General features: G+C 40.0%; 1 protein-coding gene across 6 annotated transcripts in view; it reads left to right on the top strand.

Moving 5' to 3' along the window:
• The window catches only part of MBD5 (methyl-CpG binding domain protein 5), a 282,828-nt gene that overhangs the window by 228,866 nt on the left and 31,392 nt on the right, over nt 1-22,570 (top strand). For 4 of the 6 annotated variants that reach the window (XM_090045804.1, XM_090045805.1, XM_090045802.1 and 1 more), the window contains 3 exons: nt 16,375-17,412; nt 19,085-19,296; nt 20,736-21,944. In XM_090045804.1, coding sequence (XP_089901930.1) covers nt 16,375-17,412; nt 19,085-19,296; nt 20,736-21,944 — 2,459 coding nt within the window. The remainder of the gene's footprint in view (nt 1-16,374; nt 17,413-19,084; nt 19,297-20,735; nt 21,945-22,570) is intronic. The other 2 variants (XM_090045807.1, XM_090045806.1) reach the window with 1 other exon arrangement.

Below are 22,570 nucleotides of genomic sequence, written 5' to 3'. Positions count from 1 at the left end.
GCTGATGCGGTATCCCAGTCATGCAGTGGTTTATGGGGATGCTGGGTAAACTGTGGTCTCACAGTTGTGAGGGTGAATGAAGTACCTCTGCAGCAGGGATGCTGTCAGCTGCAATCTCCCCACTGCAGGGAGCCCTGTGGCACCCCCATAGCTAGGAACCCTATCAACTGAGGGGGCTCCCAACTGCAGGAGCTTGTTTCTTGCCAGTGCAGGGAGAGCTCAGGATTAGGCTCCTCCTCCACCAGCAATAAGACATGATAGGCTCTGATTCGTAATTCCACAATCACACTTCCTGCCATGCAGGCCTGGTAGGAGGTGCTGTTGTGTGGCTAGTGTATTAGATCCCCTCGTGCCTTTACCTGCGTGTGTGGAGGGACACTCAGAATTGCTGAACTGTTGGAGCCAGAACTTCCATGTTTCTGGAAGCACAACCATGTTGTTCCATAAAAGAGAGGTAACAAACTTGATAGTATGTCCTGTAGTCCTTTGTGTCTGTCTAAATGTTGTCCTCCAGAGCATGGCTGGGCCCTCAGTCACACTTTCTTAAAACTTCTGGTTGGTCAAGTAACAGGCCGGTAGCCCACAACTCTTTGCTTGGCTGTTTTATCCCATCACAGTGAGGAACAACAGAAGGCTTAGATAAGCTCCGCCCACTCTAAAAGCCCATGTTCCCTTCCATGCAGATCAAAGAAAGAGTTCTGCCTTAAAACATGCTTTCTAGCAAAGCCTTCAGAAGACCCCTCTGGAGGAAAACCACGTGTCATACCTTCACAGGGGTGAATGGGACCCAGTACTGTGCGGAGAATGGCCAGCTGGGTTTCCCTGGTTTCCCTGCACCAGTGCTTTGAAAGAAAGTAGTGCATGCTTTACGCTCTGGACCTCACTCTTTCCAGGCAATTCTACAGAGAACCAGACAGGTGGAACCAGCACTCAGTTATCAGAGTCCCTTGCTTCCTGCAAATCTAATGTAATCAGCCCCTGACCATGGCCTTGCCCCTCACTCCCAAGCCACAGCCCCCTCCCCCCCAGCCCTACTGGTGCCCCTCACTCACAGCCCCCTGGCCCTGCCAGTGCCCATTACTTCCAACCCACAGTCCCCCACCCCTCCCAGCGCTGTTAGTGCACCTCATTCCTGACCCACAGTCCCCTGTCCCTGCTGGTCCCCTCACCCAATGCCCAGCCCTGCTTGTACCCCTTATTCCCAACCCTGCTAGAGGGGGGCCTCCAGCTGCCACGGCTATGGGATCAGGGCCAGGGCCCGCAGCCCCCAGCCTACCCCAGCATTGCCCAAGCCCCGGCTGCCACACGCAGGAGGTGGCAGTTGCTGTGGCTAGAGCAGAACATGGGCCCTGCCCCCCTATCCCTTCACTTGTGGACAGTATGGCCAGAGCAGAGCTGAGTGGAGCCCATGGGGGTGTGGGAGGGGATGAGTTTGCAGGCTGCCTACTATGGACTCGGGGATCCTTGTCCTGCTGCCCTGCCCCTGGGGGCCTCTGCAGCCCAGTGAGCGGGACCCAGTATGAGAGGGTAGGGAGGTTTGATGCTGCTGCTGCTGTCACTGCCATGAGCCCTACACCAGCTGCACCACCGTGGCAAGGCACCCCTGACTGCCCAGCAGCAGCAGGGGGAATGGTGACAGCATGGAGTTGTGCCCCTTTAAAGGAGAAAAATATGTGTTTTTCTCTTTTAAAGGAGAAAATATGCATTTTCTGCAACAGAGAAAAACACAGATCCGTGGTAATCAGTAAAGAGGAGAAAACATTCCCCCGTTCTCAATCCCAGCAGAAAAGTATGAGCATGACGCTTATGACTGAAATTTCCTATGAGAGAATGGGGCTGTTTATACAAGTCAGAAGTGATTAAGAAAGATGTCATGTTATACAGAAGTATTAATAATAAATTTTCATTTGCAGATTATTAGAGCAGCTTCCCATTAAGACTTGGGAACTTAACAATGCTCTCCCTGCAAGTCTCTGTCTACTCTGCCTGTACTCATTTGTGGTCTTGCTTGGCCACTCGCTCACAAGGCATCTCTTGGGCCAGGGGCAGGGGCAGCAGGTTGAAGTGCTCTGTTGTTTGCAATGTCCTTTCTTGCTATCAGGGAGGTTGATTTCCTTTCCTGAGGAGAAGATGCCCCGCCACTTGTGTTTCAGGATGGAAAAGGCACTGCCAGTTTGAAAGCCATAACAGGATAACAGTAGAGAAAGTACACATACATACACACACAACCATACTTATCTGCCTGGGCAGTGGCAGAGGCTTCCTAAAGAAATGCATTTAAGTTTAATGAATTATGTCAGGCATGTTATACACAGATAATTTTTGTCCTGTATAGCAATATAGTTATCCTTGACTAATACCCCTGTGAATGTTATTTGAGATGAGAACTTTTTATTACATCTTTTATTGGACCAACTGCATTGTTAAGAGAGAAGTTTGGCATGGTTTTGTACACAGAGAACCCTTTACGTGAATGTTGGTATTCTGTTATAACTCTGACATTTGGGGGTTTACTTTAAAAACTATACCAAGCAGAATAAGGTAACCTGGAAAACAGGCAGTCGTGTAACAGGCATTGATTGGGGTTTTACTAGTTTAACTTCCTAGGCTTAAAATCACACTTTTTTATCAAAAAAACTTCCTTACTCATGGTAACTTACTCCACAAATAGCCCACTTCCTGGAAGCATATCAGTGTGAAGATGACAGAACCTGTGTGTAAAATCAAAAGAAAAGTAAAATCTATCTTACTATTTATGCTGTTTGGTTGCATTTTTGCATCTTTCCATTTCTCTTGAGCCCTGAGCTGTATTGTTTGGGTTGTAAGCATTGTTTATGAACAATTGTATTAAAGGGGAGCTAGCAGAGGACTCAGCATATAGCTTATTTTGCATATTCCTTTACTAAAGATTCTAATGTTTCTATTATGTACCAAGAGGAGATCATGAGTTTGTACTCAGTTTTTCAGATAATTGATGTGAATATTTCTGTAACCTTCAAGTCCTGTCATGTTATTAACCAGAGCCTCATATCCCACAAAGAGGTTACACAAGGTAAAGGCAGTAGATGGTTCTAAAATATAGTAGTACACATTTTATTCACTAAGCCACACTGCATCTTACTAATAACCTACCATATTTGTCTTTGGTTATGCTATCTGTAAAAAAAAAAAAAAAAAAAAAGATGAAAAATGATGTAGATGACTCACTTCAACACTGTTATGCATCTTTCCCTAGAAGCTGGTTCTCACAGGAGAACAGTTTTCTTTTATTGCTAATGTGTATGCACTTACTCCAGAAACTCAGTTTGTAGAAAATCTGTACATCAGTTCTGATGGTTTAGTATTCAAAGACTACTGTTAATGCAAAAATTAGTATATGAAGGACAGATAAGGGGAAAGTAGCAATTAATTTGCTATGTAGTAAAAATGAAGGCAACTCATAAAGGAAGACAACAGAACTAATTGTCAGGAGTCAGGGCAACAAGCAGGCTAAACTGGTTACTGGGTTGTTCTGCCTACTTGTGGCCTACCTACCCCCAGGCTGACCCCAGTTACTTGCATGGGTATGACTACTTGCTTATAACCAGCAGCTCTTGCAGTGCCCAGAAAGTTACTTATTAGGACAGATGCCTTTGTCTGACTGTAGACTTCAGATTCCTTGTTCTTAGCTTCCAGGTTCCTACCTTTGACTCCTATTTTTCCATTCCCTGGCCTTGTCTATTTGTTCCTAGTATTCTAGATCCATCCTTTTTATTCCTGATTTGGTTGGCTTCCTGGCTTCATCCTTGTTCTTGGTTCTTGCCATCTGTTCCTATTTCCAGCTGCCTTCCTGGCTTTTTGAACCTTTGTGCTTCCAGACTTCAGTCCAGGACCCTGTCCTCCCACATCCAGCTTCTGACTTGTGGGTTAGCTTGGCGATTGTCCATGACCTCATTCCATATAGCTATAACTGCTTGCTCCAGACCCCTATGGCTAGTGACTCTGGTCTGGATCCCTGCCTCCTGTCCCTGACCACTCCAGGGCACCAGTATATGTTCTGGTCCCTGGCCTGTTGACCCACCTGCCCTTGATCTCCTGCTCTGGTTTTGACCCTCGTTTCCCTGACCTGGTCTGTTCTTGGTCCCCTGGGTTGTCACTCAGAGTCAGGCCCCAAATGCCCGCATCCTAGTCATGCCTCAACACTAATAAAGTATCATTGGCCAGTAAGGCTACAAATAAGGCATTTAGAAAACATGTGAGGCAAGAAAAACCCTAAGTCAGATATACTCATTATTAGGTAAAACTGCAGAACAGCAGTATAAAAAGGACTGAAGTGTTCATTATGCATTTGTAATAAAAGAAGAGGATATGATGATGTTTTTATTTAAATAGAAAGTTTACTGGTTATAATAAACGAGAAGATAAAGCTGTACCTGCTGAAATTTAATATTTTCAAATCAACAGGCCTAGATAACTTACTTGTAAGCATCTAATGTAGGAACAACTCTCTGAACAACTATTTTTTTAATGAATCTTGGAAAATGGGAAATTCTGGTTGCCATTTTTTTCTCATGTAAAACGCGTGACCTATGGTACTATACACCAGTCAGCATGGGTTGCCGCCAGGTTAAAATAATTCATGACTTCTCACCAAAGAATAGGAGGCTAATGTATAATATTATTACAGTAAAATCCCTGTTATCTGGGATTTTACTAACTATTACACCATACTAACCGGAATATCCAGCCAGCCTGCTGGATGGACATGGGGGGCCAAAGCTCGCATGTGGCAGCTACTGCTGCCACCCGCTACCCACTACCCTGCACCGCCATTCCTCATAGCCACTGCTGCCCCCCTCTCTGCATGCAGGCACTGCCGCTGCCCACTACCCCATGATAATGCTGCCCAGCCTCTACCACACTTTACCTGCCCCCCAGCTCTGTGTTACCTGAAAACCCCTGCTGGGTTATTTGTAGATAACCAGAATTTTTACACAACCAGCAATTTCCTTACCAGAGAGATGCCAGATAACAGAGATTTTACTGTAATTCCAGTCAGAATGGTTTTAAGGAAAGTGGATCTTGTGAAATAAATCAGTTACCAGTTTTGGCAGGATTCCAGGTCTAGTCGATTAAAGCATATTTGTTGGTATCTCTTACTTGATTTCTCCAAGGTATTTGACTTAGGTGCGCATGATCGTTGATTAGAACACTTGCATTGTATGGAAATAGCAGTGGATTAAAAACTGGCTTGCTGACAGATACCAAAATATAACTCTTAATGGGGAAACATATTGGTTCCATCTGGCTCACAGAAGGATTATTCTTGGTCAAGAACTATTTATTGTATTTATAAACAATGTAGATGACAATAGAAATCTTTTCTTGTAAAGTTTGCAAATGACATGACGGGTGCAGAAGTATATCATGAGGAGGACAGGTTCCTATTACAGAAGAATCTGAATCACCTGATTAGTGGTCACCTTTCAGTAAAATACATTTTGATAAATCCAAGATCAGGTTAATTTATCTCATAATGAAGTCTGTGACTTATAAATACAGAACCAGAGACTGTTTTGGAAAGCAGTGGCTCAGAGAAGGGCTTTAGGAGACTTTATAGATAATCAACTCAATGGGATCTGTCAGTATAATGCTATAACAAAAATGGCTAATGGGATTCGTGAATGAACATAAAGGAAAATACTCAGTAGACACAAGGAAGTGCTCTTGTCGTCTTATATATATTATCTATTCTGTGTGTATGTTCTTTTTTTTTTTTTTCCTTTCTTGGGGGCTAACCTGTGATGACCATAGCTAGTGTTCCCAAGGTAGTGTATCTGGTCCACAGTTGGACACAGAATAGTGCTTACTGTCAACACAAATCTGTGTTCTTGTGGGTCTCAAGTCTTCCATATTTGTTCCCCAGTTCTCTGTAAGTAGTGGTCTGGTGTCCTTGTTTTCTATAGAACTTGAAAGGAGGATGAGAGACGGTGGATCTTTTAAATGTAGTTTTTGTTGCAACCTGGGCTTCATTCTGAAACCAGGTTCAGGTAAATCAGGAGTTACTACATCATACTACTACCGCATTTAATGTGTTCATTGAAATTGCTGGACACAAAACAAAGAGTGAAAGGGCCAGTGCTTGATTATGAGATGATGAAAATAGCTTGCTGGAGCTTCTGGCACACCTAATGAGAAATTAGCCAGGATTTAGCCAACTAGCAAATGCTTTATCTGCATGCTAATGTTCCAGTGTAATTTCCACATCTGCATTTTATGTCATGACAGTCAGAGTTTTGTAAGATGGGAGTAGAAATCCTGGGCCATTGAGCCTATTCACCTTGTGTTCTCGGGCTACTATTTATTCAGAATCCATAAGAACATACATTCTGGCATGTCTTGCACATGACAGCCACAAAACGTCTGATTATAAAAGAACCTACAGTGCACCACAGGAAGAGCACAAAAACGACAGGAGTGCTACCAGTGGGGAGTTTTATAAGTAAAATGCGTTCAGTTGATTTTAGGAAATGGAATACAGTCCACGTTACAAAGGAAAGCAAAAGACTTCCCGCCCCCATTGTGCTAGATCTTGGAGAAAGTTCTTTTCTAACCGTAAATCTGGGGATCAGTTTGATCCTAAGTGCATGAGCAAGACTCACTAGCCAGGTACCCAAAGCTAACTAGCCTCAGTGCATGAGCAAGACTCACTACAGTTTACTTGCACCAGCACACCCAGCCATTCTCCTGTCTTGCCATGGCCGACGTCCAGTTCTTTAGAGCAGGGGTGTTAAACTCAATAACCCCCATGAGTCAGATCTGGGCTTCATAACTCCTTATGGGCTGGATCTAGGTGAGCAACAGGGGAGCAGCAGTATGGGTATTAATGCAGCCATTGTTCACCACTACCACCCCACCCACCAATGACCAATATGCCCAAAGGACCTATTTCTGGGAATTTGGTGATAGGCATACCCCTAAATTCCCAGCCCCTCTGCCCACCCCATAGGTCTGAAACTCCCCTGCTTCAGAGTAAGGTAAAATGAAATCTGGTAAATTTTTCCAGAGGAAAAAATTATTTTTGACAATGAAAGATATGAAATTTCACTTCCGTCGTATCACAGGGATACTAACTATATGAAGCCACATAGCAGCTGCTCTCGTTTCTAGAACACAAACACCCCTAACCCACCATGCAACTAATTCCATGAACTGATTAAGTTCCATCTGATGGAGTTCAGGTTTCTCTGATGGGCCCCCACTGCAAAATGTCTCTCCTCTAACGGTTAGAAACCTTTTAATTGCCAAAGGTTTGTGTATGCTAGTAGCCTTTTGATTTGGTACCAAAATTGTCCTTTTATCTTAAGTAACTCTTCTCCATCCCTTATATTAATCCCCCAGATATATTTTTAAAGAGTAATCATATCACCTCTCAACTTTAATTATTCAAAGATTTTAATTACTTCTCATAAGGTAGGTTTTCTATTCCCCTAATAATCCTAGTAACGCATCTTTGCACGTTTTTCTAATTTAATTTTGACCATTTTAAATCTTTTTTTTACCAGAGCTTTGCACAGTATTCTAACTGGATGTCACTAATGTTTTATACAGCAATGGTGGAACTAATACTTCCTTGTCTCTCAAAAAAAAATACTGTCTAATACACCTTAGAATTGTACTAGCCTTCTTCAAAGCCACAGCATACTTGAGACTCATGGTAATATTATAATTAGTCAGTGTACCCAGGCCCCTTTTTTCCTCCCATCACCTTCATATTATATCAAAGCTATGAGAGAGGTTTCATTACTCCCCAAATGCATGAATTTGCACTCTGTACTGTTACTTGTTCTACCATTTTTATTACTGTGCCTCATAAGGTTATCTAACTCTTTCTAGACACTTATCTGGTCATCATCTGTGTATTGACAGTACCTCCTAACTTCTTGTTATCCTCAAATATACTAAACATACATCTATTTCCTGTACCAACGTGATGAAAATCTTAAATTGAATAGTTCCCAAGACCAATCCCGAGGAAGATCACTCTCCAATCAAATCTTTTTTCAAGCAGATACCTCTCTTTCACTATAAACTTTGTAATCTCCTCGTAGGCAACTCTTTATTCACCTTACAATTATAGTATTTTCTATTTTAGCTAATTATTTACCATGAGGCGCAATATTGGACGCTTTGCTTTAAATCTGTGTAGACAAGGTCCACTACATTACCCTTGCCTAAGAAGTCAGTTTTCCTGTCATAGAAGGATATTGAATTATTTTGAACAGTAGTAGTAGTTTGCTTCTAGTTTTTGCTAAAGCAATACAGTAAAACTGAAAATAAAATTTCATACAATATAATAGTAGAAGTATATAATATATGGTTATGGGAAAAGCGTGCAGTAAGATTACACATTCTACCAATTTAGACAATTAAAACAGAATATAATATATGACGATACCAAAAATAAATAACGTGAAACAATATATAATCGTACATTAACAAAAGAACAGGGGGAATTTTATTTGATTTTGGCTGTTATTCTCTATTCGAGTAATATGAATACACCCAGGGATTATAAAAGAGTCTGTAGTGTATTAGAGAGAAGCCAAACTGGTTTTCCTCATTAGCACAGTATTTAAAATTTTTCACCGACAAAGAGATCCATTTTCCTCTTGTTTCTTCAAAGAATGAGCCAAATGACAAATAGTGATTTAAATAGTCCATCTTATTCTTTTTCAAGTCTGTATATGGGATCTGACACAACCTTCACGTCTCATTTCAGTGAATTGCGGTGTTGTAATGACCTTTTGTTGTTTGTAGTTTTGTACTTCAAAACTACATCTTTTTAAGCCAAAAGGGTGCTTTATTAATCTCAGAAAAAGAAGTTTGAGGAAAGTCTCACTACCTGAATATCAGAATGACAGCATCTTTAATTCTTTTATCTTTTTTAAACATTGGGGTGATGTTGGATCAGTGTCTGTCAGTATGTTTTTAGAAGGATATTGAATTTGTCTGAGGTGATCTTCCTTGGATAAAAGTCTTGAATTCTGTCCTATTTTCTATTTACCTCCATGCCCTTTATTCTTTCTTTTACTCTCTATTATAAGAGCTTGCATAGTTTTGATGTCAAACTAATGGGTGTACAGTTGCATGTATATTTCTTCTTTGCTTTTTGAAAATGTAGGAACTATATCTATTTTCCAGTCGTATGGCCCTATCCCTGAATAGTTTAATTCATTGAAGAGTCATTCTAGAGGAGCTGCTATTTAATGTGTCAATTCTTTCATTATTCTGAGATGGAGATTATCCGTCCCCCTGATTTTATTATAGTGAGCAATATAAATTATGCTTTCACTTCCGATTGTAGTAATTTCCATTAGCATACCTCTCATTCACATTCCCATTGTCATTCCTCACATCCTTCTCTTAGCCTCACACACATCTTTATTCTTATTGAAGACTGAAGTAAAGTATTTGTTTAGTACTTAAACCATAACTGTATTAGTCTTAATCTTCACCGTAAATTCAGTGTATAGCAGTTCTCCTACTTCTCTTTTTTGTTTGACCAAAGAACCTTTGACTGTTTGTTCTGATCTTCTTCTCAAGGTCCAACTGAATGAAACTTTTGGCACCTTCATTTTATTTCTGGACTTTCAGATCTCTAAAAGATAGTTCTTCTCCCCAATCAATCCTTTTTTTTTATTGCTTGTGAATTCTCTGCTTACTCTGAATGTCCTGTTTGAGGTGCTTTTTCATCCAAATAGATCTTTACCCCTTTCCTATCAAGCTTTAATTCTTGCATCTGAAGTAAGCCCCAGACAGTTGGACTTAATTTCCCCTGCTCTAACAAGTGCCACAATTTTTCATATTCTTGTAGAAGTCTCTCTCCATGCTTCCCCAAAACCAAGCATACCTTTGGGCTAGGAAGCAGAGATCTCTCTCCTTGCACATTTCTCTGTGGCCTAATTCTATAGATGGAAATTATTAGATAAGGATTTGCCAAAGGTCATTCAATTGGTCCATGGTATAGTGAAGACTAAAAATCAGGTTTCCTAATTAATACAATAAGATACTCCCTCATTCCGTTATTTTCAGGTGATACAGAGTCAAAACCTGTGCTCCTCACTTAGTTCTCACTCATTCCTCACTCAGATGAACCCTGACTTCAGTTGAAACTTAAATAAAGACCTTAAAATAAAGCCTATACAATTAAAACAAAAGTATCTTGCACTTCAGATATTATTTTATAATGTAAGTTTTATATGATGTAATACATTTCAAAAATTTTTCAAGAGCTGACTTCTATATCCCTAATTCAGCATTTTTATTTTTATTTATTCTACCTTCTAGTAGCATGATGGATACTTAATTTAAGTAACTCATAAATATTAAAATCAGTGCAAAAAAGAACTTATTTTATGTTGCTATTTAACATATTAAGCACTTCAAAATTAATGTAACATCCATTAAGATTGTCAGCCATCTACTCTTTCACTGAAAAATTGAATGATCTATTTCATAGTGTGTATGTGTCTTTTTCTTTTTCATTTACTGTTATTTGTTAGCTAAACAATGCTGGTGCACTAGCAAAAAGGGACTCTCACTTTTAAACTTTAACTTTGTAAATGTAGTGTAGTCAAGCTTCTGTAATGAGATTTTATTTCTGAATAAATATTTGTTCAGTGTAATCCATCTGCTTAAAAACAGTGATAAGTTTTATGATGCAGCATAGTAAAATGTGTGGAGATACATTTCTAAAAGAAAAATAAATCTGCCTTTTTAAAAATGAGTGAGTAATTCACAGCAGTAAAATGTTAAACACATTGTGTCCATCAAGTGACTAGCTTTTTCCATAGAGAAAAAAAATCTCCAGTGGGCATTCTGTTGTCTTACATCTTTTAACTTTATTGACCCTCTAGGACAGGAGTGGGCAATTATTTCTGGGAGAGGGCCTTTTACTGAGTTTTGGCGACCCATCGAAGGCGACATGACAGGCAGCCAGGGGTAAATAGATATTAATTTTCTAAATTTTCATGGGGCCCTGCGGGCCAGAATGAATGGCCTGGAGGGCCACATCTGGCCTGCGGGCCACATTTTGCTTACCCCTGCTCTAGGAAATCCAAAAGGTGTATTTCTTACAGGCCTGGGTACCTGTGCTTCTCCTTGCATTACATGAACAGTCCTTTACTGTCATTTGCTAAATAAAGGACATCAGCGTTAACAGTTCTTCTGTTTTGCAGAACTTCATCTTCTTTCTTGCTTAAGCAGACAAGATTGTATGGGTAGATATATTTTATTAGATGAACTGAGTAGTTGGAAAAAAGTTTCTTTGCAAGCTTTCGGGCACAGTCACCCTTCTTCAGGCACAGGGACTCTCTGCCATTCTAAGATCTCCAAGGATTGAAAGAAGCTAAAAGTGCAAAAGCCATAGACAGCGGAAGACTGGGCCTAACGGGGCTTATCCTCCCTCCCCGCCCCCCACCCCAAAAAAAAAAAAAAAACAACTCAGGGCAACAGTGGCAGTGCAGAACACTGCAGGACAGTCTGGGCACAGGCTTCAGGCGGCTGCAAGCAAGGGAGGGGCATACACAGACACAGACAAGCAGCTGAAGCTTGTACATGGCAGGAACTCAGCCTGGCTGGTTGTGGAGCAGCACCAGGTAAATGTGTAAGAGGGAAGGGTCATGGGGGCAGGGGGGCAGATTGAGGTCCCTGCAGTAAAGGAGGGAGTGGGGCAGAGGCAGAGATGAATGGGGTCCTGGGGTGAGTTGTGAAAGGGTCAAAGCCTGGGCGGCTCATCCAGGGGTACTGGATGCCATATGCCTCCTGCATGCTGGCTGTGCTTGCACCACGTCCCTTGCCTGCCTGGTGACAGGAGGCATGTGGCATCGCAAAGTGGCTCCCAAGGCACCAGCAGCAGGGCGGCACAGAGCCCAGCGCTCAGCAGGCAGCCTGCCTCCATGATGCACTGTGCACAGATCCGGCAGGACCTTCCCCCCCACCCCACACACACTCCTGGACCAACCGCCCCGGCTCTGACCCTCCCATGACCCACCCCGGGGTCCCATTCACCCCAGCCCCTGCCTCAGCCCCATTCCGCCCTCACTGCAGGGGCACTGATCTGCACCCCCACCCACCCATCCCTCCCCCGTGCCCTTTTCCCCCCTACACACTTACCTACTGGGTGGTGTGTGTGTGTGTGCCTGTCTGTGTGTGCATCTGTGTATCTGTGCATGTGTATCTGTGTCTGTGTACATGTGTGCATCCGTCTGTCTGTGTTTGTGTCTCTGTGTGGGTGTAGAAGTATTTTTAAGTTTTACCCAGCCTCCCAAATAATATTTTCTCCCTCTTGCTATGATGACAGGGTATCAGTGAGAATGTAAATAGGTGGAAGTTAGGAAAACAATGTGTAGAGAAGGGAAGGGAGGGGGGAAATAATGCCAACGGTAACTAAGGGAGACTACTGTATTTGAGTTCTCCAAGGTAGAAAAGAGGCAGTCTGTGAACAAGTAAATAGCTGGAAATTAGAAAGACAAAGGGTAGAAAAGGAGGGGAGGAGAGAAATGGGGGCAAATAAAAGTGTAAATGGTAAGGTCAGGAAGGTTTTAATGCATCATAAATAAATGTAATGTGTCATAAAGAAATCTTTCCAGAACCACCCATCCTGGCCTTTAAACAAACACCAAACCTTGCTAGCCTCATCACCAGATGCAAACTCCCTATGACCCAAACCACACCTAATAGATCTAGACCATGCCCTCCCCTCCTTTTATACCCTTGGTCTTTCTAATTTCCAGTTATTTACTTGTTCACAGACTGCCTCTTTTCTACCTTGGAGAACTCAACTATGGTAAAGTCTCCTTGGTTTACCTTTGGTAGTACTTACCCATTGTTTTCCTAATTTCTATCTATTTACATTCTCACTGACATCCTCTCACACTTTTAGCTTCTTTCATTCCTTGGAGATCTCAGAATAGCAGACTCCCCATGCCTGAAGAAGGGTGCTTGTGCCTGAAAGCTTACAAAGAACTTTTTTCCAACTACTCGGATGGTCTAATAAAAGATATCACATTTACCCAAAGAAGCTTTCCTGCCTATGTCATTGAAACAACACAGCTACAACCAAAAATCCTTTCTTACTCTCATTTTATTGGTAAGCCTTTACTGTAAAAGCTGCACCTAATATAAGAATCTTTTTCCCAGTAAGGGACCAACATTTTGGGCATGTTGTGGATTTGGGATGCTAAAGTACAGAACATCTTGATTCAGCTGCACCTTTACCCAAACAAGGATTGTCCTTTTTTTAGCTTTTGAGTCTCACTCAGCCCTCATTAAGTCCCAGCATCTCCCATCTGTCTCTTTTAAATGTTGGTGTTCAGCTGGGATTTACATTAAGCAAATATCCATGTTGGACATTTGGGTGAGACCAGTGCAGTGCTTAGATGGTGCCATGGTTCATTCTCTTTTAATGATCGTTCTTTAGGTTTGAAGGAAACAAAAGTAATCAACTGTCATTGTTCCCCACCCTTCCATATCCAACCAGGTTTCATTATAGTTTTGCCTGCCTAAAGTTGCCTGTTTGGGTCAAGATGTTTCTTGACTAAGGGACACAGTCTGTTCTCTGCTCTCATCCTACTATTTTTTGGAAAATAGTATTTGGGTGATTGGCTTATCTAGTTTTGAAATAGATCCATGGATCTCACTGTGATGCATCAGATTATAAGTGTCAATAGGTTTAAGATCATCCAAATTCTTGTTTGCCTCCAAAACACAACTAGGACTATACAGTACAGAGATGAAAACATTGAGTCTGACCAAAAGGATTTATCAAGAGCCAGCAACATCAGCAGGGACTATGCCATGAATGTTGAGTATTTGTAGTATTAATGATATGTCTTTCTCTTGCCCCTGGTAGCCAGGGTAGCATATTGGAGACAAGGGCTCTGATGCACCCCTGCAGCTGGAAGTGGCAGCAGTGGCCCTGAGCCCCCAGGGCATATTGGAGCCCTTGTCTCCAATGGGTCCCCAAAACTGGGAGTGGCAATCAGCTGATCAGTACTATTAGCCTCTGGAGCACAGTGGAGTCCAGGGCTCTCACATACCCTGGAGAATGGGACTCCCAATCAGCCTGGCCACACATTCAATTTAATGGTGTGACAGGAACCAGCCATAAAGCTATTACATCTATTTTGTGTAGCACCTTTGTGGGGTTTTCCTTGTTTTATCATGCCATTAACTGCATTAATACATGGCCTGATAAATTAAGATGTGATTAACTAGTTAATCACATCTTAAGTATAACATTTGCCAGGGGCCTTTGAAACAAACTCATACAACTGGTTAGTAACAACTGCTAATTTTCTGCAGTTTGGTGACTCAAGGGACACCTAGAACAGGCCCTGCAGCACTTCTCCTCCCTTGCTCCTGGAAATAAAGCATGAAAGCAGTGCTGAATGTATGCCAGTAAGCATGCCTGAGACCCATGGCTTAAAGTGTACACTTAGCCCCACTCGGAGGCTCAGTTTGGTGAGTTTATATGTGTAGAGCAGGAGCAAGCGGGCTGGGCATGCTAGAAACCACTGTTCCCTGCCACTACATCAAAAAAGTATTTTCTAAAGGCCTAATTTTAGAAGTGTTAAACACTTGTTAAAAAAATAATAATACAAGTCCTTCTATTCTGAGCTCTTCTAATTCTCTCATATGCTTTCTGTCCAGGACTGAAATGGTATATTCAAAACAACTGGTTTTATCAATAACAAAATCTGCCTAAATGCTCTGAAAATGAGGGCAAGTTCTGGCTGGCATAAAATAGCTGCCTTTAAAAAAAAAAAGAAAGAAAGAAAGAAAAGAAAAGACCAAAAACACTTCCAGAAAAAAAAATTCCTTTTTTTCTTCCAGTGTGGAATTTATCCTCACTTTTTCACTTTAGCCTATGAACAGGGCCTGCAGTATTCAGTATTGAATCACTGGTAGACTGCTATTTACCTATTAATTCAGAGATAAAAATGGGAGCTTCCTTGCCTTCAGTGGAATGCAGAGCACTTCATTTTAGCTCTGAAAGGTTTTTAAAATGTTGTGTTTCAAACAAGTTTATTTTAAGAATTTTTTTAGAAGTTACTAAAATGTGTTAGTTATTTCTCATGTCCACTCTGAGTCTTGTACAAGTGAACTCATGAATGCTAAACAAAATAATTTTGATGTTTTTAAGTTATTCTGTTTTAAGTAATTCTGTTTTCCTGTTGAGCCACCCTGAGCCTTTGTTGGGAAGGGCACATATAAATCAAATAAATAATTGAAGCATTCCAATCTTTATCTGATCAAGTGGTTACACAATGCAGTTTGGTGCAGTTACTCAGTAGAATAAACAGTACGTTATGTTTTTGCTACTATCAGAATAATCTACCTTTTTAGTGTTTGTATTTTTTGAGACCAAGGGCATCTTTCCATATCACTGAATAAAATGGAGAAGAATATTTCAAAGGTGTTTACACTGAGTTTTATTTCTTCTGCTCCTCTCTTGTATAAACCATTGTCAAATTAAATAATTTTGGCTAGAATAACAATTGATTTAGAGTCGGGAGTAATACACAGATATGCAGAAACAGGAAGGCAATGGGCATGCCTATTAAAAAACAAAACAAAAAAAATGTTTTATGCTAAATCTGCTAAGGCAAGATTTAGTTTTCTTCCCTTTCCAAGTGACAGATCATCCCAGGCCACCCAAATGATTTTAGCTTCTCCTTGCGAAATCTGTTTGTTGTTTTCTGTAGCAACTTCTATCTGGCCATAATGTTTTCTAGAATTAATTAAATATCACTTTTTAACAATGTTAATACTTTCTTCCAAGAATCTCAACCGTGTTTTAAAACAATAATTCACAAAGCCTCACTATACCATTGGGGAAGTATTTATTATGATTGTTTTGCAGATATGTAGAATATCTATCTGCAGTTGGACTTGTGAGTCCTGGTTCTTGGTTTTGTACTCTAATCATGTAATCATAATTTTTACCACTAGGCATTTAATCTACCACTACTTCTTCATTCTGGTACTATATTTGGTATTAATCCAAAACTGAATCCAAAGGATAGATACTTTTCAGTCCATGTCTGATCTAAAATATATTGAATACTAATGCTCTCATAACCAAATTTTTGCTGATGAGTTTTAAAAGAAACATAAGTGGTTTTATTTCATACCAGTTGTGGTGTGGGAATGTGTAATGTCTGAAATAATTCATTGGAAATTCTTTTATATTAAAATATTGAAACCATATTGTTAGAAATCTGTCTCCAGTGTATGAGCGTACACACCTGTTCTTGGATGTGGCTGTTACTAAAACTGTGATAATATTTGTCCTTCAGTGGATATTAATATTTTTGTTTCATGTTGCAGGGAATTCAGGACCATCAGGACCATCATCATCCATAGCCATAGCTGGCACCAGCCAACCTGCCATCACAAAGACAACATCGGTTCTTCAAGATGGTGTTATAGTCACCACTGCAGCTGGAAACCCACTTCAGAGCCAACTGCCCATTGGGAGTGATTTCCCTTTTGTTGGCCATGAACATGCACTTCATTTTCCACAAAACAGCTCTTCAAACAACAATCTTCCGCACTCTTTGAATCAAAACCTCCTCAATTCTCTACCTATCTCTTTGCCAGTGAATCAACAACATCTCCTAAACCAGAATCTATTAAATATACTACAGCCTTCAGCAGGAGAAGGCAAGTCTGAGGTCAACCTCAACCCTTTAGGTTTTCTCAACCCGAATGTAAATGCTGCTTTAGCGTTTCTCTCCAGTGACATGGATGGACAGGTATTACAACCTGTTCATTTTCAGCTTCTAGCAGCCCTGCTTCAGAACCAAGCCCAAGCAGCTGCCATGCTTCCCCTACCATCTTTCAATTTGACCATCTCAGATTTGTTGCAGCAACAGCAAAATAACACTTTACCCTCAGTAGTACAGATGACAGCCCCACCAGACCATTTGCCAAGCAATCAGTCAGACAGCAACAGAGCTGAGACCCTTTTAACCAACCCCCTGGGGAACCCTATGCCAAGCTTTTCAGGTACTGATACTACTTCCAACCCCCTGCTCCTCCCAGCTGTCACTGGGGCCTCAGGATTAATGGCCTTGAATCCCCAGCTGGTGGGAGGTGTCCTGAACTCTGCATCGGGCAACACAGCTAATCATCCAGAGGTTTCCATAGCAACCTCCTCCCAGGCAACCACTACCACAACCACTACATCATCAGCAGTGGCAGCACTGTCTGTCTCAACACTTGGTGGGACAGCAGTGGTGTCAATGGCAGAAACATTGCTGAACATATCTAATAGTGCTGGGAATGCATCTGGTCCAGCTAAACTCAACAGTAACTCTGTGGTGCCACAGCTACTTAACCCTCTACTGGGGACAGGTCTACTTGGTAAGTTAAATTTTTTCACAGATTTAAAAAAAAAAAAAAAAGAAAAACTGGTTCGGGGGGAGTTTCTGATTCTAGTTTCTATTTTTAAAGATTACATTTCATCATACTATTTCTAAAAGTTTTTTGTATGTCATAGCTTGTTTAACATCTTTAGAGAAAAACAAATAGTTTTGCACGAAATTTTAAGTAGCTTTTTTTAAAAAAAAAATCAGCAACTGTTTGGGGACATAATTTTATCTTCCATTCCCTAATTCTGATGCCACCTAAAGCTTCTTCACACGTTAAAATTCAGTCAGACAATTGGTTTCCTTTTATTTTTCAAGAAAAAAAAAGTGCAGGTGCATGTTTGGGATGCAGTATTTTATTCCAAATGTATGTGGCATCACAGGGTTTGTATGAGTAGCTGTGCAATAGATGAAAAATGGCCAAGTGCATTTTTCCATCTGTATCAAAAATATGTCAAAACTATAGCACACCTCCTATAAAGTAGTACATAAAGCACTCTAGGAAAATCCTTGCACAAATTCAGTAAAGTAGGTTTCCCTTCTAGCCCTTTACAGTATATTTATGTTGTCATACTTCAGTGTTTTTCAGTTCTGCTTGTAGCTTAGAAACAAGAGTATCACACTTAACGAGCACCTACAGAATAAAAAAATTATAAAACTTAGCTGTTCTCCTCTGCCTTTATTCCCTTGACCAATTTACCCGGAATGTTGATAGATTTTGTGTTCTTGTATGTTTGGACAATCAGTATACCAGTAAAAGGAATAAAGTAATGCCATAGAGCTGAAAAGTATTATAATTTAGTTGCTTAAATTACAAAATTGTTGCTGTGAACTTAGCCCTGTTTTTTGTGAACCTACAATAGACATTTAATTTACCACTAGAATTGTTATTAAATTAGGATTAATTTTCTATCTGAAATAATATCTCTATTGATTATCATTCCATATGTAGAATGTCCAGTTAACTCAAAAAAAAAATCAAACTACTAGATCAACTTTTTAGGGCTTATTAGTTTTACTTAGGGTATTTTTTAGTAGTAATTTAATGGGGTCAGGTTTAGTAAAGTGTTTATATTCTTCTCAATTGGGATCTTGTTATTTTCTATTAAATTTATATAGTGACCTTTATGTGATAGATAATTCAGATTTTTTAAGACTATTTTTGCTTCTTACTAGATTTATGTATCATCTGAGTCTAGAAAAGGGATAACTAATAGAGATAGTGTGCATATTTTTGCATTCAAGAACCCCTGGAAAATTGTACATCCAGGTCCAACTGTAGCATTGTGGCTATTGGAAGTTTTCTCCTTTCTGGTACAGTATAAAGCAGTTGCTCTATAAAAACTAAGAATAAAATTCTAAGAAACCAGATTACTAAAGCTTATTCTGCTGTATATGACTATATCACTCCTGAGGAAAAAAACAGTAATGTCAGAATCCTTTACAAAGAGTCCATGTAGATATTACAAGTAAAAGGAATGTGTTGAAGAAGTGAAGAAATAAGTAGTAGGAGACATGTCCCTTGAGGAACAGATTTCAGGCAGAAGTTGTGTTACACAGGAAGTTTCAACAGTTGCTTACCATTCGTTTAAAACATGCCTCAAGGAAGCTCTCATTACTTCTTGAAAACTATGCTGACTTATATTTCCATGTGTTTGGATTTGCAGGTGACATGTCATCAATAAACACTACTTTGAATAACCATCAACTGACTCATCTCCAGTCACTGTTAAACAACAATCAGATGTTTCCTTCAAATCAGCAGCAGCAGCAGCTTCTCCAGGGGTATCAGAATATCCAGGGATTTCAAGGGCAGCCCTCAATTCCTGGACCAGCTAGCAACCCAAACCCCATGGCATGTCTGTTTCAGAATTTTCAGGTAGAAAGCAAAATGAAATTGCTATTAAGTATATGTAAAAATTCTCAGCAAGTAAAATTGTGTTCTCCACATTCTGATTTTTTTTTGTGGGGGGAGGGAAGGTGGGAACAGATGTTAAAAAAATAAACCCAAAAACAGTCTCTTCACAGCTTGTTACCCTAATGTATTGGCATTTTACAAATCAGGCCCCCTGTTACCTCCCCTGTCCCCTCCCCCCGCTCAAAAAGCCAATTATGGATAAATGTGAGTTCAAGTGTTAACCTGACAGAACGACAAGGAAAATTTCAACTAAGCTAAGTACAAAAATTAGTGTTATAGTGCTGCAAACTTTAGAACATGAAGGCTGCAGAAGTACATGTTATAGTGCCAGGAAAGCTTTTATTCTTTAAGAAGGAAAGAAAAAGTACATCATTTTGTCAGTCTGGACAATTAGACATTTCCTTGCAAAATTGTTGTCCTCTATCTATAGGCACTTAACATATTTTAAACATGTGCATTATATTGGCCATATCTCTGTGTGTTCTCTTTTGAGTCCTAAATCATATGAATAAAGAAACCATTGCAAATATTTTGTCTTCACTAGGTGAGTGTTCTTGTCTCCATAGACTGCACTAGAATTAATATTGTGTGTTATCATAGTTTGCTGTGTACGTGACAGATTGAAAATATAAAAGACAGGATTCCTCAAAATCTAACTTGCTAGACATTCTACCGTGACACAGATGATGCATGGAATTAGAGCCTCAGAGCAAAGTATTGCAGATACGATTATTGAGGGATTAAAGTAGGGAGACTTACTAAAAGAAGAATTTAAGAAGGGAAAGGTAGCAACTTGTATGCGAGGAATAAGAAGGAATTTCAGGCAAAGTATAGTAGTCTGCAACAAAAGAAATGCAGCGTGCAGGATGTGTGGAGACAGAGTGTTTATGGGCCTTATAGGGAAATAGACTAAGGGGAATACAAGGAAATAAATCTGGGTACAAAAGCAGAAGTGTGCGAGTAGTTGCTTAGGACACTGAAAGTGAGCGTAAGGATCTTGGACTTCAAACAGAAAAAGAAAGGAAACCAGTGAAGGGGTTTTAAGAGGGGAAGTGGAAATTGAGCCACAAGAACAAGATTATTCTGAAAGTACAGTCATCTAAAGTACTATGTATTGATTCAAAGGTCTGTTTCTTGAAATAAGAAACAGCATGAAAACTAGTCTTGTATGCATTAATGCTTTATGTTTTGAGTTACCTTCTTATTTTCTGATTTTTTTTCAGTTAATATGAATCCTTTTCATTAGTGGATAACTAAGGCAAAGTTACTGTCATTTATGTGTAAACAGAGAGTCATTATGGTCACCATGATAGTTCCTGGATGAAATGAAATGTATCTTCTGCAATGAAGCATCAAAACCCCCATCATTTTTTATATATTTTGTTCTTTATGTTTTTAAGGTGAGAATGCAGGAAGATGCTGCCCTCCTAAACAAGCGAATGATCACCCAAATGGGGATGACACCAATTCCTGAGACTTCCAACACTACACTTCCTCCTTTTCAAGAAACATCTTGTGATTTGCAGCAAAGAACTGAACAACCTCTAGGACAACAAGCAAAGGATAACCTCAACACAGCTGCTCAGGGTGATGCTTCGGTGGATGCTATCTACAAAGCAGTTGTTGATGCTGCAAGCAAAGGAATGCAAGTAGTAATCACCACCGCAGTTAGCAGTACAACACAAATGAGTCCCATTCCAGCTCTGAGTGCCATGAGTGCCTTCACAGCCTCAATTGGTGACCCATTAAACCTATCTAGTGCTGTCAGTGCAGTTATCCATGGAAGAAACATTAGCGTTTCTGATCATGAAGGTAGGATAAGAAACACTAGAGGAACGAGAATACTGAAGAATTCAGAACATAGTAAAAATTTAACTGAAGGGGATGTATTTGAGTATTACAAAGCAACAACTTGCAACACACCCAAAAAACAGTGGGAAGGGGAGCAAAGCCCTGGAGGTGAGATAAATAGATGGAAGTGTGATGAATTTTTAGATCATTCAGCTCATATCCACAGCAGTCCTTCTCATGAAAGGCCCAATAACATTTCCACACTGCCATTATTACAAGGTGAGCAGCATCAGATACTGTTGCCACAGCGAAACTGTCAAACTGATAAAATATTGGAGGAGAATTTCAGGTATAACAATTACAAGAGAACTATGATGAGTTTTAAGGAGAGACTGGAGAACACTGTGGAACGCTGTGCACACATAAATGGAAATAGGCCTCAACAAAGTAGAGGGTTTGGAGAGTTGCTGAACACTTCTAAACAAGACCTAGTCCTGGAGGAGCAATCTCCAAGTTCCTCAAATAGTTTGGAAAGTTCTCTAGTTAAAGACTATATCCATTATAATGGAGATTTTAATGCCAAAAGCATTAATGGGTGTGTGCCTAGCCCTTCAGATGCTAAAAGCATCAGTAGTGAAGATGACCTAAGGAATCCAGATTCCCCTTCTTCAAATGAGCTGATACATTATAGGCCGAGGACGTTTAACGTTGGCGACTTGGTCTGGGGCCAAATCAAAGGACTGACTTCATGGCCTGGAAAATTAGTAAGAGAAGAAGAAGTTCACAATTCATGTCAACAAAACGCTGAGGAGGGGAAGGTATATACATGTGCATCCACACATACATACATGCATAATCAGTTTTATTGTTATCTAGTATTTATTTTTCATCTATGTTTCTTATTTAAATTACAAATTGCAGCTTTAATGCATTTTCATTCCAGTGTTAGGAGGTGGACTTACCAGAACCGCTTTATTCAGTAGGAATGTTATTACATACTGTGAAATTTTATACAAATGATCCATGGAAATACATTAGACAGTATTCTGGCTTGATTGTATCTTGCCAAGTCATTTTTCACCTAAGACTCGTCACACAAGAAATATTTTGCCTTAACATGAAATAGTTTAATTCACTGTTTTTAGCCACGTGAGTTTTTCAGCCACATTTAAAGTGATTGGTTTAGTGAGTGAAGACTATATTGGATTTAAAAATGTCAGAAACTGCAAAAAGTAAAACTGATGTGCTTAGAATGAGAAATTTGCAAGTAGTTGCAAACTAGTTTACAGCTAGTTTGTTGCAGAAAATATATAATAATGGTGGCATTAATAGTACAAAATCAAAGATCTTTTCCTACTGATTAAATGTTTTTAGTTTGCTCTTTTGTATAGTAGTCTAATGTCCCCCACTGGCGAGTATACTTTTGGCAGGAAATTAACTGAAG

Source organism: Crocodylus siamensis, chromosome 4 (assembly GCF_052110815.1).
Source record: "Crocodylus siamensis isolate JL-2025a chromosome 4, ASM5211081v1, whole genome shotgun sequence".
Lineage (NCBI taxonomy): Eukaryota > Metazoa > Chordata > Crocodylia > Crocodylidae > Crocodylus > Crocodylus siamensis.
The sequence above is the reverse complement of the archived record's forward strand: the minus strand, read 5'-3'. Positions and strand labels throughout refer to the sequence as shown.